This window comes from Cyclopterus lumpus, chromosome 19, assembly GCF_009769545.1.
Source record: "Cyclopterus lumpus isolate fCycLum1 chromosome 19, fCycLum1.pri, whole genome shotgun sequence".
Taxonomy (NCBI): domain Eukaryota; kingdom Metazoa; phylum Chordata; class Actinopteri; order Perciformes; family Cyclopteridae; genus Cyclopterus; species Cyclopterus lumpus.
Window position 1 is genome coordinate 15,570,976 of NC_046984.1, and position 26,570 is coordinate 15,597,545.

Below are 26,570 nucleotides of genomic sequence, written 5' to 3' on the forward strand. Positions count from 1 at the left end.
CCGTCACTGTTGACCATTTATTCCACAAAAACATACAATGCAAAGCATGTGCACTGTACAAGCCTTAATATTATGAAAATACTCATAACCATGCCTGTATTTTTTTCTTCTTCTTCAATTCATTAATCTTAATTTTAGTTTCTGTAGCGATCCAGATGATTTTTTTTGTCTTTTTTTTTTCTTAAAAGACAGTAAAACTGTCTGAACATTGCTTTTGTCACCTTTTTGTCCTCGTTAGCTCATATTTCCACCTTTTTGACTATATTATAAATATTAAGTAAAATTAAAATATTTCAGTCTTTACCTGAACTATACAAACATACTGGTATGACGGTTGACACAAGTAGACTCAATTTCATTGTTAAAACGTGTGCATGAGTTGAAACAGGCGTGAAACCTGGCAGTGTGTATGTTCCCATGTGTCAAGTGCAGCTGCTGGTTGGAGACACAAGCTTCTTCTTCTTTTTTAAAATCAATATATATCTTCGCTGCTGGTATCCGGCTTCCTTTTCACAATCCCAGTCCAGTAATGTTTCTCATATCAGTAGTCCTAACTAATACCAGTTACACAAGTCCTTGACAACATCCATTTGGAGGGGAGGAAAGAGATCCATTTTCATTTGTGGCACAGCAGTTTGTGTGGAGGCTTGTTTTCTATTTTTTTTAAATGTTTTTTCATATTTTTATAAAGAAGCGGAGGGTTTGAAATCGGAGGGGGGGGGTTGGACGCTCATTGACGAGTCTTTTTTCGGTGTGTAAAAAATACACAAACACTTCTGAAAGGTAGGCAGCAGGTGGTTCTCAAGGTTAAGTGACAAGACCCCTACGAAGGTCGGCTTACACAGTTTCTACTATTTCCAAGACGACCTCAAAAACATAGTTCCTCCCGTTTCTTCCTCCGTTCCAGTGAAGCACCTTCGTCGATGTCTTCTTCAGTGCAATCTCCCCGATTCCCAATTTACATCACGTAAAATATACAACGACCCCCTCAATCTCGTTAGTTTTATATTATGTTAAATGTTATACACATATTAAAAAATTTTACAAACCAAACTGATTGTTAAACCACACGTTATCACGTCTGTACAAAAAAGAAAACGACAACAAACAAAAAAAAGGGTCACAAAACGAGGCAAAAGAAAGGGATTTTTTTTTTTTTTTTTTCTGTTTTGGCAATTAAAAGCACAAAAAAACCCCACAAATTAATGGATTAAATACTGAAAAGGGAACAGTACATCTAGAGCTCAACAGAGTCTGTATTTGTGATGATGACACCGTTCTACACAATCCCAATAAATGGTAACAGAAAAAAAACATGGTTTAAAAAAAAGGGGTTTAAGTGGCTGAAACCGAGGAAATACCCTGCAGGTCAAGAACGATAACGCCGTCTTCTCCTCCAGCGGAGTGGAGCTCTGCTAGAGGAGACGCGCAGCGGACGAAAAGGCTTTTCATTTTTATAAAGGATCGGATTTCAGCTCCTCCACCCGGCACTCCAGGTCCGCCACCTGGAGAGAGAGAGAGAGATATGCAGTTAAACACATTAATGTGGTTTGATCGGTCAGAAAGTGCCTCGTCTGATATTAAAAGTACACGTGTAGTTGCCTCAAATTGTTGGCAAACCACACACACACACACACACACACTTCATTCAAGTATGTGTTGGGCCCTTAAAAGTGCTCACGGAAGAACTCGTGATTAAAAAATAGTGCCTTTATATATTCCTTCGAAAAAAGGCAAACGACGTGGTAAAATTGTCGGTAACAGTATTATTCCATATAGTTTATATGGAATGAGCACTTCATTTAGTGGTCTGTATATGACTCATTTTGCGTGGTCCATCGCAGACTGAGACGTTTGCATTCTTGCACATATTTCACAGTCTGTAACGTGTGAAACAGAATCATTTAAAATCCTTTTTTTTTTTTTTTATTCACTCTTTTGTTTGTATGAAGACCACAAGACTCAAAATTGTTCTCACGAGCGCTGTGAAGAAGAAAGAAAAGAACAAAGCCTCAAACTATGTCATTAAAAGTGCCGTTGAACTCAAAGTGGAGAGGGCCAGCCTTAATGACGGTTCAGTCAGGAACGCGGGTCACACTGCTGCCCTATGTGGTGTCTTATGATGCCTTATGTGAAGCACTTTTCTCGGCCACCCCCTCACCTGCTCCTGGAGTTGCCCAGACTCCTCCTTGAGAAGAGAGGCCTCAGCTCCAACTTGTGCACAGCGCTGGGTCTCCTTCTTCAGGTACTCGATCTCCCTGTTGACGGACACACAGAGTGTCAAGACCCAGACGTGACCAACGAAAACAACTTTGAGAGCAGCCTCTACTCAAAATGCCGGCCTCACTTCTGCTGGTACTCCTTGATCAGGCGTTTGGCTTTGCTGTACTTGCGCTCCAGGGCCTGATACTGGGACTGCGTCTCCTTCAGGTGCTCGTCCACCGCCTGGCACAGGCTCTGAGCCTCCATCCAGTAGCCCTCCAGCTTCTCCATGCGCTCCTTGTTCTCCTGCAGCGTCTGTTCCAGCTGGGCCTTGTCCATGCGCCAGCGCTGCTTCTCCTGCTCGGCGTGGTGCAGCTGGAGAGACGACGACGACGACGGGGGATGTAATGTAATCTCTGATGCTTAAAATAATGAATGCTTCATCTCACAAAAGGAGAAACATCCTAATTAAACACTATAATCAAACCTACCTTTCTTTTCAGCTGTTGGATCTCCGCTTGGGTCACAGCATGCTTTATTTGGAGCTTTTACAGCAAAGAGAGATGAGCATTTTAATTACCGTCGGGCACATCGGAGGAAACAAGCTGTGATTAGACTTAAGGAGTTCACTTCTCACCTCTTTGTATTTGTGTGCCAGTTTCTCAGGGTCCGTCTCCAGGGGCGACATGTCCTCGTTCTCCGCCAAGTCAAACACCTCGATGGCGCTGGGATACGGCGGACTGACCTCCTCGTCCTCGTCTTCTTCCTCGTCTGTGCCGTATTCACCGCCCTGCAAGTGGCGAGGGGGGGGGGGGGGTTAGGAGCTATTTGACGTTCAGAAAAAGGCTATGCTAAGTTTAAAGGGCCAGTTCGCCAACATTTTAAACGTCGCATCTCGGCTTTTCTGAAGATAATTTGATCAAACATCTATCGCGTTTGTCATTTTTTTGAGGAGGTAAAGTTATATAGAATTTTTGGATTTCAAACACTTGTGCACATTTATCGATACATATTTGGGTGAACTATCACATAAATATATGATATGCGTCAAGAAATTTCCCCCTGGGGATAAATAAAGTATAATCTAATCAAATATAGTGATTTAGTGGCGTCTTTAAAAAGCACACGTGTATTTGCTGTGACGCCAAACGGCCACTAGATGGCGCAGAACTCCCAAAGAGCAGACTCTGCCTTCCATTACGCAACCTAATGCTTTTCAAGAACCAGCAACCCATCACGTTGCTTGAATGGAGAAACTTCCTCTCTAATGAAACCACTGGCGTAGTTTGTTATTTTTTGCTTCGCGTACGTAAAAAAAAAAAAAACCAAAAAACTAGAGAACATCTGAGACACGTGAGATCAACAAAGCAAACGAGTCGTCCTGATCCCGAGCTTATCGGTTGATCAGATTGATACCACACGATAGTGGTGCCCCCACCAGAGAGGGTCACTTCTGTTCATAATCCTAAAGGGGAACCGAGGACGATTCATTTTGCTTTTTAAGGAAGTATTTTGTGCCTGAACAGGATGAAAATGTCTTCCACTTTAAAGCTATTTTGGGATGTTTTTATTTGTTGATGAATGCATTCAGATGTTTTTCTACAGGTGTCAAGAGAATTACATTATAAAAATGTGTTTTTTTAATACCTTTTTAAGACAAACTTAAATTTAAGACAAAAAAAATCCTCTTTTTTCATATTTAAATAAGCATAGCAGACAGTTTTAGGTAGAAACAGTTACCTTTAGGTTAGATAGCCAGGCGCCATTACTTTCTTCCACATACTGTAGTTTAGCAATGGGGGGGATTTCCCTCTTCAGATAAATATGACATAAATATAAATAAATAAATATGACGTGTGTGTTACATGTTGACTGTGCTGCAGGAGAATTTGACTCATTTTGACCAAAAACAGATGCATGGAATTTGATAAAAGGTTCATGTTGAAAATAAGAACTCAATAACTGAAATTATTATTGATAATTTAATAACCTTACCGTAATAAAAAATGGAATTCATGACAGTTTGAGACTTTTTAAGGACTTTGCAGACACGCTGAAACGGATCCTCTCCAAATATTGACCAGAAAAAGTTGACTATTTTCATTCTCTTGCAAGAATTTCCTCAAACCTGTGGCCTGAATCTGCTATTTAATCCATTTTAAGTGCGTTGAACATGGCAGCATGTGTGCGAGTGTGCTTCACCTTCTGCGGACACAAACCAAGCCGCTTTTGTCAGATCACCCGGCGCTCCTGGTGTCAGAGGGTTCCTTTCACAGAAACCTCACCTCTTGCTCGTCCATGTACTGGTTGTAGCGCTGCTCCATCATCTCCCTCTGCCAGCGCTCCTGCTCCAGCGTCTGCTGGATGAGCTGGGCCACCTCGCTCTGCTCTCCCGGCTTCTCTCGCCCGATCACGAAACTGCGTTTGGAAAATATCGTGAACCAGCTGAACTGAAATAGCCCTTTGTGTGATTTTGTATGATAACTGCATGTGCATGCTAAATAAAACATGATTCATATATATATATATATATATATGCATATATATTTTGTATACTCTTGTCCACTCAGGAGCACGGACATCTACGAGGACCGAGAACGTGTTTTTCATATCCAATAAAACCTCTCGAGGTAGTGAAGTTGGACGTATTAATGTAGTCAGGAATGTGCTGGCTCCTCTGACGACGGAACGCGTCTTCCTGTTTGCAGCCGAACAAAGGTGGTCTCTGTGGGGTTTGGCCTCTTCTGTGATTAAAATCAACCCCCTGCCTCTCCTTCAGCTCAGTGTACAGTTCATTATAGGCACTATATGTTCCCAGAGTGAGGCTCACAAGTCCGTGCCAATTACAGCCAACGCGTGAACAGTAAATCACGACGAAGCCACAGAGCCGGCCGCTGCAGCCTTTTAAATATCTGAATCACTAACGGGTAATTAAATGCCCACAAACGACACTTCCTGCCCCCGATCTATTTGTCTGCCTGACGTTGTTTAAAAAAAAATAAATGTATGAATAGGTCTGAGCTCTAGTGCCCATCGCTGCAGCAGATCCATAATGCATGAGCTATATGTGGAGGTCTCTGATCTTCACAAGTCACACCACACTCACGATCACCCCCCACCCCAAACCCTGAATTATGAATGAGCTCAGATTACAAAAGGGGGCACGTCAGCTCCATTAAGACGCCAAAAGAGCTCGGCTACAAACGTCCAGCTGGCTTTTCTGAAGTATACTTGTGTATTTGTTCCTGATAACAGTTTTTTTTCCAGTGGTTCTCTTTCAGGATGTCTCAAGAGAGGAGCTTTGCGACACCGAAGGGTGTAATCACGACCCCCGGCGAGAGTCCAGATGTAAATCCGCAGTCTGCTGAGCTGAACGAGCAGGATGTGGTAGAAGTCGGTCCAGACTGGCGGCAGGCTGGGTGTTCACCAAGAGGAAACCGGCTCCTCGAGCGAGAATGCCGATGTCACAGCGAGCGGTGGCAACAAAAGTGTTGCAAGGCCAAGGGCCCAAAAGCTCGATGGCTACGGTCGAAATGCACGCTAACTAAGAGCACAGCGGGGCCTTGAGGTAAAACGACATCGGCTAGCTAGCATGCTAACATGTTGACGTTTAGCAGCTAATGTTTACCGCGTTCACAAGTGTTAAGATTACGCGATATTCAGCATATTCTCACTGCTTTAACGCTCCGCGCTTTCTGAAAGGAGCTGAAGCCGCCGGACTCCATTGACAAAACAGTCATTTGTAAAAAAAAATATTGTAAATATAGCGTTAAAGTCCCAAGTGGGTTCTCTAGACAGAGACACACACAAGCAGACTCTGGATAAGTACTTTATACAAGGTATTTTATCTATAAATCAAAGCAACAACAATTTTAATCTAATGTTGGCGCTAAATGACCTAAATGAAGTACGTTGTCATGACAACTAATGGCTCTACAAACTCTACAGTGGTGTTGGGATGATTTGCTGTTTTTTCTGGGCATGAAAAGCGCATCAAAGCAACTGTGATAATAAAACAAAACAGGACAATTCAGACAAACTCTTACTTGACGGTTCCTAAGGTGTTCCTGAGTACGGAGGCGGCAAAGTTCTGGGTGACTCCCACCAAACTGGTCCCGTCCACCTCCACAATCAGATCGTTCACCTGGATCCTGGAGGAGGCAGTGAAGAGAGACAATAAGTGGAGAGTAATACGCTTCTTTTTTTTTTTTACGCTGAAGCCCACACAACCCACGCTCCATTTATAAGCCTGCGCTCTTGGCCGCGAGACCCATCTGCAGTTGCCAGGAATCGGGAGAGAGACAAGTGGGACAATTAAAGCGTCCACCCCCGGAAGTAGAAGCCACAACTACTAACCTCAGTTTGACACGTGGTTCAAAACAAGGGGAGAAAAAAAGACCTTTTTAATCGGGATAATCCGATGTAACATGAACATACCTGGTATCCCTGTGTGCTGCTCCTCCATCCGTGACCGTCTTCACAAAGATGCCCAGCTTCTCCAGGCCCATGTCGGCCCCGGCACCCATCCCGATGATGCTGATGCCCAGGCCCTCGCCGTCTGAAGGAGGGTGGGGAAACAACAGCTGTGCTGTCACCGTAATGTAACGTCACTCACACACAATGCGTTGTGTGTGTGTGTGTGTGTGTGTAGTTGAGGCCGGTACAATGCACTCCCCGCGACTGCCTTGTCGGCTCATTAATGCATTTCTTTGCATACTACTGCCAACAGCTGTCAATTAGCGGAATAACACGAAGCGGGCGGCAGGAGTGTGCATCACTTTGGCTGCACGCCGGCAACGTGGTCGAAAAAACGGCACAGGGCATCGCTCAGCGATCCCTCCATTGCAAGTCGAAAAAACATCCTAATTTACTCATCGTGTAGAAGCACAATGTCCTCGATTAACACTGTGATAACTGTCGACTGATTGATTTAATCAATACATCAGTTTCTCCACAGAAAAGCGCCACTTTAAGTCGTGTGTTTACCAGAGATGCTCATAAGTTACTTGGAAATAAGTCATTCAGCATTTTTAAAAAAGCATTAAAAAACGAAAAACTAAGTCGACTGAGACCAAAAGGACCAATTAATGAAATAATCGGCTAAAAGAAGGAATCCCGACGATAGACTTTCATTGAGTATCTGTTTATCCCACAGGATTAGAAATGCTTAAAGTGTTTAAGACAGCTTTAAATGCAAGAGAAAATAAGTAGGTTAAAAATGTAATTATCATTGCTAATGAAGGGTACGTGTGTACACAGCAGTTTTAGTCGTGAGCCAGGCTGGCGGGAGAAAACACTGCAGGCCAGCTTCACAGCAGGTATTTGTCTGTTTGTTTGTTTGTTTGTTTATGGGTACAGTGAGCAGAAGATAGTCTGTGGAGAAGGGGGGGGGGGGGGGTCTACCAGGAAATGATGCAGCATTTCTTTGCAGCACATCATCCACAGTCAGGAGTCCATGAAAGGATTTCTGAAGCCTTAAAAAAAAAAAGCCTGCACACGCTTCTTTGCATCCTTGGGATTTTAGAAAAATAATAACAACACTATTTCAGTTAACCTCTTCAGATATAAAGTGAAAGTTACATAAGTGAACACGCAGATTTTATGCCTGAGGTGTATTTTATTTCTCCGCTCTTTTTTCTCTCTCTCCTGCTTATCCCTCTTTTGTAATCTTTGATTAATCTCCTTCTGGATTCATATGGTTTTTATAATATCGACAGCAGATTATTTAGAACATGGTCCCATACTGTATGATCTCCCGTGGTACCTGCCCCTGTTCACAATTCTAAATATAGTGGTCTATAAATACATTAATGCACTATAATGTCGAAGGTGTGGCTCCCTGGAGGAAACAGGGATGTTGGCAGAAAGCAGTCGATGCGCACTGAAGGCCTTTTTACATAAGTAATAAAGAATGTGTGTTTTTTTAATTACATTTTTCATCTGCCTTCAAAGAGAAACAGAAAGCACAGATTAAACTGTCCGGTGGCAAGTTAGTCACACAAAAAAAAAATCTAAATTAATTCTCAAATACCTTTCTGTCAATGTGAAATTTCTGGTTCTCATTTTTGCTTTCCATTTTTTATGCAAACCCCCGAGCGGGTTGAAATAAATGCTTTGAATACATCTGTTCTGTACCTTTCTCCAGCTCCACGGGGAACAGGTCCAGCCTCTCCACCCTCTTCTCCAGCTCGTACTCTGCGGACGCCGCCATGGGGTCCACGTCTTCATTGCGCCGGTCGTAGTCCTCGTTGGGGTAGGTGGCAAACACCTGGAAGGGGAAACGGAGACACTTAAACCTCTTTGCTCAAGAATATGGAAGGCAGTGTTTTTTTTTTTTCTTGTTTTTTTTTGCAGAGTCACCTGTCAAACATGAAGCTACCACTAGGAGACGGATAGCTTAGCTTAGCACAAAGACTGGCAGTGAAGGGAAACAGCTAGCCTCCGTCCAAAGGTTTAAAACCCGTCCCTAACAGTACCTTAAAAAAAGGTTGTTGATTAAGTGCCATCTGCTCATAAACTTAAGTGTGAAAGAAACTATTTGTGGTTTGGTGGTTTGGACAGAAGCTGGCTAGCTGTTTCCCCCCGTTCCCAGTCTTTGTGCTAAGCTAAGCTAATTGTATCCTGGCTGTGGCATACAAAATGTCAACCTATTCCTTAAAACGAGTCCCCTCTCTGGTGATAACTGATCTTCTCTGTGGTGTGTGTCTCTAAAGGTCAGTCAGTGTTAGCCCAGAGGTAACGGGCGAGATTCTGCTACTTGAAAACTGGAGATGACGCCTCTCTTTCTTTCCAGCCATTGTGGCTTATCACCGTTTTGTGCTACTCCAGTAGTTCTTCTAGCACGCGGTACAAATATAGTAACTGCTAATGAAAACAGAAAAACACACACCACTTCCTGTGCACCCTGGGGGGAGCGTGGTAAATGTTGAATCACTTGTGTGCCAGTGTGTTTCAACAGGTGTGAAGAGTGAAACCAAACTGCAGTGTTTCTTTCAGAATATCTGTTCATATATTAAATCCAGTTTAGTGCCTTCAATGTCTTACGCTAATACAAATGGAAAGATTGATATAATAATAATGAGGGTGTGTTGTGTCCGAACAAATGTTATAACACTCTAGATATCATCACCAAACGCTTGTAGAGATGTATGCAGCTGAGACAGACAAGCTGGATGCATGGTTTTAATAACAAATAAATAATAAAAACTGAGCGCCGGTGTAAATGAACACATAATGCAATTTAAAAGTATCGACCCCCCCCCCCCCGAGCTGGTAATGTGTATCAAGCACAGTCGATCACAACCGCTGAAGTTGCTCTCACTAAGACAAGAGAGAGGCCTCTGTTTCCCCACATTCACTCTGGGCCACCAGCATGACAGTTTACATAACCACATCCAGCATGCTAATGGAGGCCTTCTGCAGCTGCTGCTCGCACACACACACACACGCACGCACGCACGCACGCACGCACGCACGCACGCACGCACGCACGCACGCACGCACGCACACACACACACACACACACACACACACAAAGAGTCTTCCAAGACGATTATGCATGCACCACGCTGCATGCTCCACTAGCCACACTAGTTCGGTGCCGGACCTTCTCTTTTCACACATCCTCTCATTTATTCTAACTCCATTCTCAACTTTTCTCCTCACAAGCTCCCTGTGAAGTGACATTTTAACACGTTTTTTCTTCTTCTTCTTCTTTGTTTACTTTCTCTCACTTCTCTCCCTCTCCCTCTCTCTCTCTCTCTCTCGGCTGTTTAGTTTCTCCATCTGTGTTACAAAGTAGCGGCTCGTAGCTTCGATGCTAACCCTTCAGTCCTATAGGCCTCGTCTCCATGGCAACCCCGCAGTAAAGAGCCTGTCAGTTTTGACAGTGCCTTTTGAAATGTAAGCAGCAACCTCGTCTCTCAGATGTGTACCATTGCGTTTTCATGCCTCATTGAATACTGTGCAGGCTTCTCCTTCTCCTTTTAAAGCCATTGAATCATTGAATATGCTCTGAATGTCGTATTTGGATGTTTTAACTTACGGACATTTTGATAAAATAAAAAAAAGATGTGTTATTTATTTATTTATTAATAGCAACTGTTGATCAGACGAAACCAGCGAGTTGAGTGCTGGATCTGGAAAATTATGAGCATTTAATCCAGTTTTTCAATTAAACAGAAAAAAATGTGACCTATCTATAATGCAAAAATATAATTAGGTACAGTAGTGTTTTAATTCACACTATGTATTAAGTCAAATTGAACCCGACCATCCTGCAGATGACAGATAGCGTGGGAGCAGCACTGAAGGCTTTTGATCTAGGTTACCTTCGTATTTAGAGGGATTAGCAGAATGTGGATTACAGACACACAAAATACACTGTTTGCCTCCGAAGTAACGGGACATAGAACAACAACAGTGCCGCCTGCGTGCCCATTGTGACGCCGTCACTTGGCCCTGCTTCACCCCCTTGACTTTAGAGATCAAGAGGCCCCCAGCCGGCGGCTTGTGGTGCCCTCATGTTACTACGCCCACGATGCTAAGGAAGATCAAACACCGAGGTTCAGCAGCGTTTAAACGTGGCACTGGGAAAACAACAAAAAACACACACATGCACACACACACACACACACAGCCGGGATCGGATGTGTGCCGTGACCTGCAGCCTTGGGCACGTTCAGGACGGGGGGGGGGTTGTGATGCAGGCGAGGCTACGATCCAACCCTCTCGGATACCGAATTAACTCTTTCCTTTCCCTCCCACGCAGGGCAGAAAGACGACGGGGATCCTGCACGGTGCAACCTCTCGACCCCGAACCTCACCCAAGTAGGTAGAGGAGTAGATGAGGATGCCTTTGGAAGACAAACATTGGGATTAAAGGCAGGGTGATGGGGGTGGGTGGGTGGGGTTAGGGCTGGAGGAGGAGGACGCTGTTCCAGTTGTGGCAGATAGTAGGTCAGAGAAGCCAACAGATGGCCAGGAAACTCCCTCCCTCTCTCCCCTCCCTCTGCTATCGGCCGCCCGGGATGTCCTACAAAAGCTCTGTGGGCAGTTAGCTAGAGCCACTCGCCAGCTTGTGTTTGTGTCAGTCCGGAGCACCCACTTGGGACTGTAAAAGGGCAGTAAAAATAACCAGTCACCACGACCATTTTGACAATGCCGTGACAGAGACGTGGCTAAATGATAGAGCCGCTCGGGAGGCTCCCCCTGCAGTGCGGTTACGTCTCGACGGCCTTCTGTCTACGATGCGATTGGTGTCACACTGTGGTGGTTTTAACTATGGGAGTCGGTGCCCACAGCTGCATGTCAACTTCTTTCCCTCTTCACTCTCCCAAAAACAGATCTAATTTTGGATTCAGCCAATGGGATGTGTGGAGGGCGGTGCCATTGGTTCGCAACAGAAATAGCGCGTTTTCCACTCCCGTCTCTCCGCATTCCCGACTTTTACATCATTCGCATTACTCGTGGTGCAACGGCTGTTATTTCAACCGGTTTGGCTGCCACTCTACCTTACACGTGATTAGCGTGCACAGTGTGAGGTATATGGTGCCTCGTTGATGCAATTATTCCACTTTTCTCGGGGTCAGAATACTTGCGGGGCGCTTTACGAAGCTGTCGAAGTTAAGCATATGCGGACCAGAAGAAGCACTTTTCCACTTAACAGTTTAATTACATCGTTATGAATCGCTCTCCCGACCGCCGCAGGTTTAAACAAGTCCAGAAGTGGCAGGTAATTGCTTCTAAATCCTCCTTAAATTGCCGGTTAATCCAGATCCCAGATGTGCAGCACGCAGACAGAAAATAAGGATGTGGTCCCGGCCTGCGTCGCCCTGGACGACTCCCCTCCAGCCAATGAAATGGATATCGTAGGTTCGTCATGGTAACGGCTGCATGGCACCAGAGCCTGGCGCTTTTTTTGGCAGGCCAGCCGTTGGTCAGCAGTCAAGTTTAGGCTTAGCGCTCCGAGGAGAAAACACGGCAGCACGAGAATAAAGCCAGCGGCTTTAGAACTATAGAACTGCATTATTATTATTATTATTAATATAATGTTTCTGCATTCTACATATACACACATGTACAATTTGTTAGCGTTACTTCTAGTGCAGTGAGTCCCCGTACTACCCTAATAAAGTATTTGATTTATTTAACTGTATTCTATATATTTGTCTATATTTAATATCCTGTATTACATGTTATATTGCTTTGCACAGGCACAATCATGTGACCAGATCTAGGAAATCATATAATACAACAATATTTATTTAATATTTACATAAATATACATATTATTTAGCATAGTTTATTGTATTTATACCATCCTAGCTGCAACATTGTTATTGTGTTGCTGCCATTTTAAAGGATAGGGCTGCTGACGATGTCCCGTATTTTTCCTATTGCCAACAAATCCAGTGAAAGATTAACAAATAACCAAATGCCTTATCGCATCTAGTTTATCTCCCTGTGTCATAAACCTCCGTTATTGTCCAAAAGCAGCGAGCCACACCAGGTGACGTGTTCATTTATTATTATGAAAGCAGACGCTGCAGTTTATTGTGAGCACAAAACAAATGCAATATTTACTCAAGCTTGAGTAACGTGCCCAGTTGTTACAGGGAATAAATTAGTTTTTTTTAAATTATTGAATCATATAAAACTGTTTATATTTGCAGCTTGTTGTGCTTTAGTGCTACAGACAGGGTGTCAGCCTTATCTTAAATTAACTAGAGAACTTGAAAGACTTCAGGAAGATGTATCCAAACTGTTGTTGTTTTGTTTTTTTAAAGTTTAAAATGCTGTAAAAGACAGAACAACAGGGTGAGACAACACGAGCGAGTAATCGGAGCGAGGTGCCACTGCAGGGCCGAGAAGTGGGGCAGAGTGACCTTGCTTATAATCTGCCTGGTCTCTCAGCCCCTCCTGGCTGTGAGTAATGCCCCCGTATGAAATACTGCAGTCTAAGTAGTGGACGGTTTGAGGATAACTTGACATATGGTGATGTATTAACTCTCCTGCTCTGACCCGAGCAGTAAACACAAACCACCATAGGTTGCAAGGGGGGGGGGGGGGGGGGGGGGGGGGGGGGGGCTCTCCATTTTGACATTTTGTGGCAGCAGACTTTTTAAAAAAAATGCAATTCCTCCTCCTGCGTTTGTCGAGGCCGACACCCTCGAGTTTATTATAATACGAGAACAGTTTGTTTGTGTTAATGATACGGTGCGAAACCAAATCATAGGTGTTCTTGGAGCGGGCTGGGAGGACTTGTGTAGGCAGCATAAATCCACAGGAAAGTGCGTGTGCGTGTTCGTGTGTGTGTGTGTGTGTGTGTGTGCGTGTGTCCAGCATCAAAGTGGAAGAGTAGGCTAGGTGACGACTGAGCAAGGTGATTCTGCAGCATGGAAAGTAAATCTGATTATTTTGTTTTTTGGAGGCGACACAAAAACGCAAATCCAGTGGAGATTATCTTATTTTACGCTTCTTCTTCTTTCTTTTTTTAGAAATAGGATAAATAAATATTGTTTTTTAAATCACAGGAGGCTACGTCATGAACTACTGGTATTGATACGGAACAAAGCTAAAAAAAACAAAAAAAAACAAGCGCAACATAATAAACAAGACGTATTGCGGCAGCTTCCCGTGTTTCGGCGAGGACGAGGCTGCGATGGTAACAATGCTGCTATTTTTACTAACAGTCGGAGAGACTGGTGACAAAGAGCGAAAGGGAGAAGAGAGGGAGCGAGAGAAAGAGAGAAAGAGAGTGTCAGGAGGAGCAAAACAAAGGCTCGAGTGTGAACTCTACCCCAAGCAGAACTGCTATGTTTTCCTCCAGTGTGAGAAGACACAGACAGACAGACAGACAGACAGACAGACAGACAGACAGACAGACAGACACACAGACAGACACACACACAGACAGACACAGACAGACACACACACAGGACTGTGTGGTGTAAAATGGGGACCAGACCAACAACAACAAGACCTAATTGTGTCCCGAAAGCCGAAATATGCACTAAAAATGGTCGCTTCCTGTTTTGGAAGAGAAACCAACTGACACTGTGTGACTTTAGAGCTGGCATGATACAGTCACATGACATTTGAGCAACATAATAACGCCCCTCCCCTTTGACCTCCCCACCCCCCCCCTCAACTCTCATCCACCCCTGCATCAATCTCCATAACAAAGGGCACACTGATACAGTGTGAAAGGACTCAGTAGGAGGTCATTCTCCGATGACGGCTGCAAACAGATTCAGCCTTTTGTTTTTTTCATCAAAGCTCACGAGTTGCGACTTCTTTAAAAGAAACATAATGCTTCCTCCTGCTATCCATCTTTGATTTCACGGAGGATAATATAACGTGATAGACGTCTGCTTTGGTCCATTTCTTCCTACTTTTACGTGATGGACGTACGACGTGGCGGAACCAGTTTGCTTCCATCCAGATTGGGTGGATGTTGATATTGGCTCAAACACATTCAAAGAAATTGCTGCACATAAATACTTCATAGGCCACGTTTCTTATTTTTCTTAACACCAGTTTAAAATACTGTATTCGTGTTTAAAGGGAGAGTAATTATTTAAAATGTGAACATTGTGTGTGTGTCCTTGAGGCCAAAAGCTGACTTCTTCTTTTGTTTTTTAAATATATTGTGTAACCTGTAGCATTTATATCCTCGTTTACATCCGTTTCTCCCCCCTTCGGACATTCCTTGAGTTATCGCCATCATGTGTCGCACAGTGGAACCGCTTCACCATCACGATGATTTTAGTTAGTTAGATATTAAAGAGGATGAGTTGAAGGAGATGACAGATCTGACGTGGCCAGGCTAGCTGTTTCCCCCCGTTTCCAGACATTGTGCTAAGCTAAGCTAGCCGGCTTTTGGCTGCAGCTTCGTATTTACAATACAGTTGTCTGCATATACACCAACATGTTGAACTACTTATTTAAGGTCTACAGCTCTCTCTCTCTTGACCCACGAGACGAATATGAGGGATTGTTGCAAACAGAGTTTACATCAAAGGTTTTTGTGTTTAAAATAAATAAAAAAATATTGAAAAAAAATCAAGCTCGTGAGAATAGAGAGCGAGAGCACCGTTCGACTTGACTGCTCACGACGCGGCACAGGAGCCCTTCGTCACCGGGATGTTTTTCGGGCGTGAGGGAGCGAGTGTGTGCGTGATGTATAGCGTCCGTGCCCACTTGGGCTGGCAGGGTCTCTGCACGAGCCTCCGACCTCGAGGCAGAGCAGCGGAGACTGAGAGGAGAGGGTGTCTGATGCTCCTCTCCAGATCATTACACAACCACCCAGACACAGAGAGACACTTTAAATCAACTCCACCTCCTCCTCTTCCTCCTCCTCCTCCTCCTCTCATCTCACTGAGCCAAGAGTGTTTCTTTTCTCACGTCCTCCCTCTCTTTCTCACACACACACACACACACACACACACAGACATGAAAACACTCCATTCCTCACACAGCTCCCCATAGACTGTCCGCCGACCTTTCATTCGCCACGGCAGCAGCAGAGTGTCCACTTCTCTAAAAAACAGGACTAATTATCCAGGCCTCTTTGTTCCTCCTCCCCCGGCAATTATTTACAGAAGTGGCTCGTTTCAGATCAGTATCTGCATCGCAGATCGTTTTGGGGGCCCGTCAGCTGCACGGGAGGAATGCAGGACCGGCCATTAGCAACTGGCTACTGTGGAAGGGGAGGGGGGGTTAGTAGTGTGTGCAAAGCCCAGTGTTGAAACAGGGTGAAATCAAAATGTCAGCATCATTCTGACACCGGCAGAAGCTGAGTGAGTTCATTAAAACAGCTGACAGCGGTGCTGACTGTGTCTGCACCGCGGCAGATAAGCTTTGAGGTCAACATCAACTCGCCTCTCAACACATACCACAATATGGACATAATCACAAATCAGCACCTCGGTCTAATTGGACAAAGCTCCGAGTGTGCTACCTTCAGTTTAACGTGAACTCCATGAGTTCTTCCCCTTGCGCGTTTCCTCACCTTGATGGCCTCCGTGCTGAAGCGGATCTTCCTGGAGGGGGGTGGGTCCTCCTCCGCAGGCAGCCCGGAGATCTCCGCACAGCTGGACTCGGCTTCGTAGCTGTCATCGACCTCCTCTTCCTCCTCCCCCACCTGGCTTCCTACAAAGTCCTCCCCCACCGCGCTGTAGGTACTGATATCCACAGAGTCGCGCCCCGACTGGTCTTCTCTGAGAGTCCGGTCTTCTTCGACCGCGGCGTCCCTGGCCGTCACGCCGCCCTTTGGAGAGCTCTGCTTTTGGGCGGCGGCGGCCCCGTTCTCCACAGAGATGTGGATGTCACCTTGCAGTGTTGTGCCGTTGGGCCCCATGGCCCCATAGTGTTCCTCGGGTTTGACCTCAACGCCTGCGTCGGACACTGTCTTTTCTCGCTGCTCTCCTGCGGTGCTGTGAAGTTCAGTGTCTGGAGGGCTTTGGCCCCCATTACAGCTTTCAGATGGAGGAGTCATCCTCCCCCTGGGGCCCCTCGGAGGCCCCTTGAGGCCCATCGGATTGCTTATATCTTCCTCCGGGTTGCCCGCCGCAAAGGCACAAACCCTCTTTGTGATTATTTTGGAGTTCAACACACCCACCTTGGCGCTGACCCCCCGGGAGGGGAGCGGCGGGGTCGAGGAGAGGCGGTGGAGGTTGTTCCGGAGCTCGGCCGCCCGTTCAAACACGGCGCTGAGCTGGCTGACTGTCGGGGACACGGCCTCGCTGGTGTCCAGGCTGTCCAGGGACTCCGTGCTGCCGTTGAAACGAGCCATCACGTCCAACCTGCCATCCTGGAAGCCGGAGGCCTTGTCGGTCTTCAGCAGGACCCTGGTGGTGGCCAGCTTCTCCTGCTGCCTCTCCTCCTCCTCGTGCTGTCTCTCCTCCTCCTCTTCCTCCTCCTGCTCCTGCTGTCTCTCCTCGTCCTCCTCGTCCTCCTGCTGCTGTCTCTCCTCCTCTTGCTGCTGCCTCCCCTGCTGCTGCCTCTCCTGCTGCTGCTGCTCGAAGATGCGGCGGGTCTCCTGCAGCTTGGAGTAGCTGGGTGACGAGGCCCGCGGGTGCCCGTTCTCCGGTTTGGTGGTGTCGAATTTGCTCACGCGCTCGGACACGGTGGATCCCAGCTTCAGCAGCGCGCTGTGGTCCACGTTCTCGTTCAGGCTGCCGGCTCTGGGGAGGGAGAGGCGCACCGATTTGTCGGCGTTCCTGGCGCATTCCTCTCCCTCTCCCGCATCGGCCGGGGATGTGGTCTGCATCTGCTGGAACATGTTCTTGATACGGTGCACGTTGGAGCCGTACCTGCGCCCCCGGGGGCCCTCCTGCAGGTCCCCGTTGGCGGCGTTGTCTCTGACGGGCTTCAGGGCCTGCATCCCCGCTTCGTACGCGTTCCTGTGCGGGGATGGGCTCCTGAGCGTGGAGCCGGAGCCGGTGCTCTTGGATGTGGATTCGGTCTTCATCATGGTCGGTCAAGCGTCGCGACGGATGCTCAGCGACGGCATGTCTCCATTCTCAACAGCCCCCCCGTAGCCAAATCGGTGTCCTCTCCACCAGCAGCCGATCCAAGCGAGGTGGCGGCCCGGACTAGACCGGCAGATGGGGAGAAACAAAAACAACAGATCGTATTAAAGGCCTGCTTGCATCCGCTGCAACCCCCGTCCAATGCATCGGAGAAAGTGAGCACGATGCATCTGTCATTAGCTGGCTTGCAGTTGCTACAATGCAACACAAAAAAAAAACCTTAACCCTCACAGATAATTGCATTAGTCATTTTAAAAAAAAATTATAATAATTTGCACAGAAAAGTAGAGCGGTAGTGAGCCGCGGATTTACCGCAGCTGACGACAGATTGCTTACGTTTAATCCTTTTTTACAGGCAGCATCATTTTGATCTCTTCACTCTGTGAGCTGCAGATTTCTGGTCCTCCTCTCGCAGCGGCAGAGTGCTGCTGCATGGAGGAGGGAGCCGCTGGGTCCTAGTGCTCGTTATGTTCTGTAGCGTGTGCGTGTAGTGCGTGTGTGTGTGCGTGTGTGTGCGTGAAAGGAGATAGCTGTTCTGGGCGATTTACTGCATACAATCCTAATTTTCTATGCTTATAAGAAGTGTATTAACCAGAATGTGTTGGGAGTGAGTGATGGGAAGGCCATTGTTTCAGTTCTTAAGTATGAAATATACTAAATCAATAGCAGTAAAGTACATGGAAATAAGATGGAGCCCTAGCTTAACTAATGAAAACAAAAGTAGAGATTCAGATTTCATTAAAAAAAATGATTAACTATGTTTTCGAATTGAGAGCACCTGTAAACATGAACTAAAAGTGGTGGATAAATGGTTGACACAGCTCAAAATGACGGTATAACGGTTGAAAACAGGTTAAGTAACTTAAATAAACAGTTGTAAATGTTAGATAAACATAACAAATAACGGTTGAAATGAGTCAAAGTGAATGCATAGGTTAACTAAGGTCAGGTGGTTAAAATTAAAACAGCTCAATGGTTAAAATGTTGATGTGAAATAAAAAGTCAAACGATTGCCCATGTGGATATTGTAAAACCCTCCAACAAGAGCAATACTTCTTCATATCATATACTATCAAGTGTAATTCTACACACATAAACAAATAATAAAGAACACACATTGAGAGGACTGACTCACAACATGGTTCGTCACCCAGCAGCCCTTGAAAAGTCTTCTGACACGGTGGCTGTCAGATAACCCGACTGGCACTAGGACCCAGCCAGGACTCAGGCACGTCAAACCTCAGTGGCCAATGACACATTGTTGCTTCCTGCATTCTGCATCCGAGCTGAAAGATACACTAAAAAACATGACTGAAGGAAGACAAAGCATTTCCCTTTTGGGGGTTTTGAATCTTCTCACGCCGCCTCGCTCTCAGATTGTTTTTTGGGGTTAGGTTTTTATTTTATTTTATGAGCAAGGCCACGGACACATTGCTGCTGCTGTTTCACACACTGAGAACAACACGAGAGATGTAATGTACACCACTGTCCTTCCACTTTTCTCTATCGCGTTGTCTACTTTAAGTCACAGCAGTTGAAGGTCTGAAGGACACAACTGCAGGAGTGTTTGCCTGAAAAGGCGGAAGTGCTTGTCAAACAGGAAGTGCATCACTTTTCAGGAAGGCAGGAGTGACACCCAGCTAGCTTTCACAAGAAACGTGTGCTGCTGGTGAGTTCATAATATAATATATAGTATAATATAATAAATAGATTTCCCCCTTGGTGCATTAGCTTATCTTTACAGTAAATGTAGAGTAGCCACGCCCCCTCAATATAACAATATTGATATAATATAATAATAATAGTTATATTATTATAACACACACACACACACTTAATTCTGTAATCACTTATTCGTGATGTTTTGTGCCTGAATGTACTTACATGTAGTTATTATCTCATGTGGTGTATAAGCATTTTATTAAGACAAAGCTCAAATTTAATAAATATATAAATTAATAAAGTTAGGGATACTTTTCGCATCTGTACTTTCATTTTTTCTACTGCATACTTCAATTTCCCTGCGTACGTGGGATCAATAAATCATATTTTATTTTGTATATCCTAGATACACCATGAAAATTGGTATTTAATTTAGCTTATTCGCCACCATTTTAATTTAAAATGAGATGGAACATGGAATAAGACAGTTGAAGAAAAAGTTGAAAACACTGCATTAATAATGTAATTATTACATTTATATATAACACTTCTTATATATACAGTAGGCCTATAGTAATCTATACATTTATATATATAACACTTCTTATATATAGGCCTATAGTAATATATACATGTGTACTTATATATAGGCCTATATATAGGTGTATGTATATATATATATATATATATATATATATATATATATATATATATATATATATATATATTTCTTCAGGCCATTGTTGGAAGAAGTTTATATATAGAAATGCATAGATTACTTCAGGCCAGTGGTGGAAGAAGATATATATATATATATATATATATATATATATATATATATATATATATATATGTATGTTTAAATACATATACTGTATATAAAGTATAACAGTACTCATCTGGCAGAATGGCCCCTTTCTACAAAGTTTAATCTAAAAACTGAAGCCATCAGATGAATTTATTTGAGTAAAAGGTGCAACATTTCCCAGAGTAGAAGTATAAAGTAGCGAAAGATGGAAATACTCACGTAAAGTACCTCAAAACTATACTTAAATAGTTTCTATAGACATGAAAAAAATACCATGCCTACAAAGTAACTCAGTATTTGTTTTCATATCTCTATTTCTTTATTTATCCCACACTCACACGTTCACAGACTCCGGATGTTGTGAGGTGAGTGAGGTAAAAATAGCTCTGACATGTCTCTCGCTGTGACCGAGCCCCTCTCCGCTTGGCCCTGTCAATCACAGGCCAGAACAAGATGGCAGGCTGCCGGAGCTCGGTCTTCTTTCTAACAGGCGAGTGTTATTCCTAAAAACAGTTTTGACTTTGTGTCTAATGACAACTCTGGAAAGCCTGTTTTCCATATCGGGTCTGGTGTTATTAACATTTGGTTTCTGAGACCAAGGATTGTGTGACTTTAACTCTCAAGACTTGAACATCAGAGGTTATGTGTTGTCATATCTTAAAGTCACATTTAAGGTTTTGTTTTGGCAATTCAGATAAATCTGTTTTTTTGTGTGTGTGTGTGTGTGTGTTTTCTTTGTACACTTTAACACAGTTTGTGTGGCCAGTTTGTTCGAGGCCAATGCAGAGATCAAATACACTATTCCCGTGGGCAAGTTCTTCACATATGAGCTGCTGAGAGAGACTTTCCAGAATGACTTTGAACCGTTGTCAAAACTTTACGGTAAGAATCCTTTATTTTAAATCCTTTATATATATATAAATGAATATATTTTTATTTATTTATATATATATAAATATATATATATATATATATATATATATATATATATATATATATATATATATATATATGGGTAACATTTTTAAAAAAAAGAATAATAATATATATATATATATATAATATACATATTATATATAAATAATATATATAATTTATATATAAATATAATATATATAAATATACATATTTATTTATTTTAATGATATCTCTCTTCTCCTCTTCATAAAGCCGAGCGCTTTTACGATGACCCCATGGTTTTTAAGTGCAATCGGCAGAATTTTCCAGACCTCCCGGAGTGGCTGCGCTTCACCCAGAGGCACCCCTACGACAATGGCTTCCTGTACGGCACGCCGACGTCTCCAGGAAAAACTGTAATTGAGGTATGAAGGGATCAGGAAACACTGTCAGCATGTTGGCTTTATAAATATATATATATATATATATTTGTACATTGCTCTGTGCCTTTTGATAATGAGCCAAACATAAATATGATAAGTGAAGACAAATGTGAAGAATATGCAGCTTTCTGATGCATCAGTGGTAAATGCCAGGTCCTGCTGTCAGACCCTTAAGAGAAAAGGTCTTTGGGGTTTTGAACCAGCATCAAACATTCAGGGAGAAAGATGTCTTTGAAGAAGAGATAAGTGGCACTTTTATCTCAATCAAACAGAATGTCTTATGGCTGTAAAACATGTTACATGTGGGATGTAAAATCAGATTATGGCTCCACTTCTGGAGCCATACACAAACAATCCTCATATTTAAAAAACTACAGTCTGGAGTCCAGGTTATTATTCTCTTTGTTTAGCACCATTTAAAGTCCTAACCACACATCAATTCTTCTTCTTCTTCTTCTTCTTCTTCTTCTTCTTCTTCTTCTTCTTCTTCTTCTTCTTCTTCTTCTTCTTCTTCTTCTTCTTCTTCTCCTCCTCCTTCTCCTTCTCCTTCTTCTCCCCCTTCTTCTAAGTATAAAGCTAATCAAACGTGTCTATTAAAATGTACAAATCTCACTCAAAATATTTTTGTACCAGTTGTAGGTTATAAATATATATAATTTCACTAATTTATACATGCAAATACAGCAGAAACGTGTACAAAAAATACAACTATATTACAGTATACTTACATGTACATTGTGCCTTAAAAGTCTGTAAATTAGTACTCTTTAAAATCAGGTTTTCTCAGCGAGTGTCTTCGTGATCTATGAATAAAGTAAACATAAACACGCTCAGTGGATTCACTGATGAAGACAGAGGCATTGTGGGTAGAAAAGGTGTTGACGGGAAAAGAAAAACAAAATGTATTCTCGAACATCACAAACAAAAACATGAAATAACATCTTCCTCCGACAGATCTACGCCGTCAACAGACGGAGCTACGACGCGGCCAGACACATCCTGGTGATCAAAGCCACAGCGGGTACGATGGATTCAGATCATATCTCGCGTGCACGTGCATTTTAAATTAAATAGGTAGGGTGCAACAGTAACCTCCCCCATGCCTGTCACTCACAGAGAAGACGCTGCCCTATCAAGCAGAGTTCTTCCTCAAGCTGAGGGAGATTGAGAAGGTGCTGCCCTCTTCTGTTCAGGGTGAGATAAAGCAGGACGTCCAGAAGCTGTGGGACACCAAGGCCTTGGAGATCATCAACATCACCAACGCCCTCGACCGGGGCGGCAGGGTCCCGCTCCCTCTCGCGGGACACTTCGAAGGGTACAAAACCCCCAAAAAGAGTGTGTGATGACGCTGTCGGGTTCATGGATGCTCACGTGTGTGTGTGTGTGTGTGTGTCAGCGTGTACGTGAAGGTGGGGTCGGAGAGGTATTTCTCCGATTGCCTCATGAGGGTGACGACGCCAGAGCATCAGAAGCAGTGCAAGGCGGGGGACAAGGTCAAGGTCAAGGTCCCGGGAGGCTGCAACTTCTGCAACATTCCCAGCAACTGCATCACCTGGTGCAAGACGGAGCTGGTGAGGCCCGGAAATGGAAATATGTGATGCGGTATGAACGGGCAAAGCAGTATATTTAGAGGATAATAATTCAATTTTTCTTTAATACTTGATACTTTCACCTCTTTAGAAAATCCTTCAAATGAGTCTTCAAGAAGAGGAAAGTTCATTTTGACATTTAATTAAGATTATTAGATTTTACTTAATTCGTCCCACTATGGAGAAATGTACAACATTCAATCTGATTGACCATATAATTTCAATTTTGCTCATCTCTGTTTTATCGAATTGTAAATTCAATATTGTTTTCTTTTCACAGTTTATGAGAGATTGTCTTATTTGAATATTTTAGAGTTTCTAAAAGCCTGAATGAAAATGTCAATCTTTCCAGTATTTCACAAAAAAAAAGTAAATTATAGAGAGAAGTCTGAAGAAAACAGGATAATTCTGTGCCTATTTCATTTTTTATTTTTATCATCCTGTTTGTTACCTCTCAATTTATCTTGAGGCCCTCTATCAGAGTCCTGGACTTAAGTTGGGCTTTTTATAATTGATTAATTGTTTGGTCTTGCTAAAGAATCACTCCAACGAGTAATAGTTCACACCGTATCCCGACAACAGTTCCCCTTGACCTTTTGACCTTTGACCTTCTCCTTCCCTCGCAGTTCGATCTGACGAAGCGGCAGCCGGCGCCGCCTGCCCCCGCGATGGGTTCGGGGATCCTGGAGGACGGCGGTGACTTCAGCGCCCCCGAGTCTCCCCCGAGCCGAGACTTCTTCCCGGACTACATCGTCACGGTGATCGTGCCCCTGATCCTCGCCATCGTCCTCTGCCTGCTGCTGGCCTACATCATGTTCGGCCGACGGGAGGGAGTGTACGCATCCGCCTTGAGCCTACTGACTCGTGAATTAAAGGGGCAGTTCGACAACATTACAACCCCCCCCCCCCCCCCCAGTGGGAGGGTGTTATGTGGGTGAACTGGCCCTTTAAGCAAACTGTGACACTTTGTTCTTTTTTTTTTATAGTGCGAAAAGGAATGCAAGAACAAATCAGTAAGTATTGATCGCTGTTTCCAACATGTTTGCATCCATCAGTGGTGGAATGTCACACGTACATCTAGTACTGTACTTAAGGGAAATCTTGAGGTACTTGTACTTCACTTGAGTATTTCCCGTTTTACGCAGCTTTACATTTCACTGTATCTCAGAGCTTAATGTACTTTTTACTCCTCATTTCTTGTCCGACAGCTTTAGTTTCTCTTCAGATTACAATGTATGGTGCATTGTTGTAGATTATACACATTAATGCAGTAATATTAATCTAGAAAAGTATATATATACAAGTGAAACGCTGACAGGGAGGATTTTACTGCACATTTAAATACTTTCACACTTTATGTACATTTAGCTGATAATACGTTTACTTAAGTAAGGTATTAAATGCAGGACTTTTACTACTTTTACAGGTATTGTATACTGAATTATATTTGCACCACTTCATATTAGTTATGAAGTCATTTCCTCACTTTCTCATTTATGAATGTTTATAGAATAATATATTAAAAAAACACAATGTATGTATGCTGCAGCCCTGTCACCTGCTTTTTTAGGTTATATTTAAAATGTCATATTTATGTGTTATTTTATTTATTTTTTCGAAACTTAACCAAGAAGTTTTGTAGCAGTTTTCATATTAAATTCAATCTCGGGCTTGACGTGTGACGCCGTGTGTTCTGCAGAATCCAGCTGTACCACCACCACACGATTCACGGGAACGCGGACGAGCTGAGGAGCATGGCTGCAGACCGCGGCGCGCCTCCGCCTCGGTCCACGCTGCCCATGTTCAACTTCCGGTCTGGAGGCGGAGCTCCGGACAGCCCCAGCATCCCCCTCATCCTGGCCCAGCAGTAAGGATTTGCATATTAATCACACGCATTCATTTTATTAATAGTGTTGTGTAATTTATTTAGTTTTATTCTCCTGTTTTCTCAGTGATCCGTACAGTGACACGCTGCCCAGGTAAATCCAATGCATTTGTTCTGCTCTGTATTTTATGTTTTTTGTTTTGTTTTTCCTTCTTTGCATTATTATGGATAATTAACATTAACACAGACTCATCACGTGGTTTTGTTATTGCAGGAAATGAGAACGACGACGGATGAAGAGTCGTTCAGAGAGATCACGTGTGTTTTCTTCTTCTTCTTCGGGTGCCTGTTAGAATAAAATAAAGAGTGTAGTTTGTCAAATTTGTTATTTGACGTTTCTGATTTTCCATATTCCCCTCCCCATCTTTCTCTACTAATAAAAAAAATATTAAAAGCCACAGTCTTCATGGTTGTTGTTGTCAGCAAAGCCTAAAAATGTCAACGGTTTCTAATTGCAGGCACCACATCTGGCTCATCTCTTGGTTTTAAAGCAAGGCTAATCAATTCCAAATGACAAATGATATTTTAAAACCAGGAAAGCTTAGCTTTAGCCAATGAAACAATTTAAACAAACACAAATGTATACATGATTTTTTCTTTTTAAATACCAATGTTTACAAATGTTGTGAAAAGCTTGGAACTGTGTCACATGAGAAAAATATGGATGACCATACTATTTAGTATTATATACAATGATTTAGTGTGTCCCAATACATATGTCAAATGTACTACATATGTCGTCAAATGTACTACATATGTCGTCAAATGTACTACATATGTCGAATGTACTACATATGAAGTCAAATGTACTACATATGTCGAATGTACTACATATGTCAAATGTACTATATATGTTGTGAAATGTACTACATATGTCAAATGTACTACATATGTCAAATGTACTACTTTGAAAGCTATAAGAATAAACCTGTGAATGAACATCCCTGTGGTGGAGCTGCATGGTCGGGTCAAGACGCTTCAAGGGGTCAAAATCCAGAACCTTTCTATCGCGTTCACATTCCCTTGATTTCACTCACGATAAAAGAAAGATGGTTCAATCTTTTACATTGTTCTTCTTTTGCTGTTGGACGAAGGCTCAAAGTGAAACCTGAACAAGTCAAACCGTCAGAGAGCAGTCTAGCAGCAGCAGTTTTCTGATCCTTTTGACTCAGTGTTGAATTCCTATTTTATTTGTCTGTTGTTGCACTAGACTTCCACCAGGGGTCGCCAGTGTGTCTACATCAAGAGTCATTCGCGCAGTTCATGGTTCGATATTTGCAGCACTTTAGGTGCCATTGGAGTAAAATAAGTGTGTTTGTCAAATGGTTATTTGGCGTTTAAGATTTACTATATTCCCCCAACTTTCTCTACTTATAGAAAATATTGTGACATGAAAACTATATGTTTGATAAATGATTGTTTTTTTGCTGTCTGCTGCATTTTATACCGTTTTCTAAAGGAACTTATTGGCAGATTTAATTTGAAAAAAGTAACAATTGTGTGTGTATTGATAAGGAAAAGCCTGGTTGGATTATTGGATATTGGCTT

The 26,570-nt window shown here is 43.3% G+C and overlaps 2 protein-coding genes across 5 annotated transcripts; one reads left to right on the plus strand and one right to left on the minus strand.

The window, feature by feature from the left end:
* Nucleotides 1–3: 3 nt before the first annotated feature.
* LOC117748326 (neurabin-2-like) lies at nt 4–20,562 on the minus strand. 2 transcript variants are annotated; one of them, XM_034557949.1, is made up of 12 exons: nt 20,428–20,562; nt 18,075–19,024; nt 16,217–17,801; nt 8,338–8,470; nt 6,640–6,760; nt 6,249–6,353; nt 4,488–4,620; nt 2,840–2,992; nt 2,694–2,747; nt 2,348–2,577; nt 2,162–2,258; nt 4–1,505 (listed from the first exon to the last, which is right to left on the minus strand). In XM_034557949.1, exons 3-12 carry the CDS (start codon nt 17,678–17,680, stop codon nt 1,455–1,457), a joined length of 2,541 nt encoding a protein of 846 aa, XP_034413840.1. In that variant the 5' UTR covers nt 17,681–17,801; nt 18,075–19,024; nt 20,428–20,562; the 3' UTR covers nt 4–1,454. The 2 variants fall into 2 exon arrangements, with proteins under 2 accessions (XP_034413840.1, XP_034413842.1); XM_034557951.1 differs by lacking the exon at nt 20,428–20,562 and having other exon boundaries at nt 18,051–19,013.
* sgca (sarcoglycan, alpha) lies at nt 19,022–25,724 on the plus strand. 3 transcript variants are annotated; one of them, XM_034557953.1, is made up of 11 exons: nt 19,022–19,407; nt 20,962–21,090; nt 21,379–21,530; nt 22,503–22,569; nt 22,665–22,863; nt 22,945–23,119; nt 23,764–23,972; nt 24,124–24,150; nt 24,837–25,004; nt 25,090–25,116; nt 25,237–25,724. In XM_034557953.1, exons 3-11 carry the CDS (start codon nt 21,402–21,404, stop codon nt 25,241–25,243), a joined length of 1,008 nt encoding a protein of 335 aa, XP_034413844.1. In that variant the 5' UTR covers nt 19,022–19,407; nt 20,962–21,090; nt 21,379–21,401; the 3' UTR covers nt 25,244–25,724. The 3 variants fall into 3 exon arrangements, with proteins under 3 accessions (XP_034413844.1, XP_034413845.1, XP_034413843.1); XM_034557954.1 differs by having other exon boundaries at nt 19,022–19,210; XM_034557952.1 differs by lacking the exon at nt 19,022–19,407 and adding an exon at nt 20,589–20,698.
* Nucleotides 25,725–26,570: the final 846 nt, after the last annotated feature.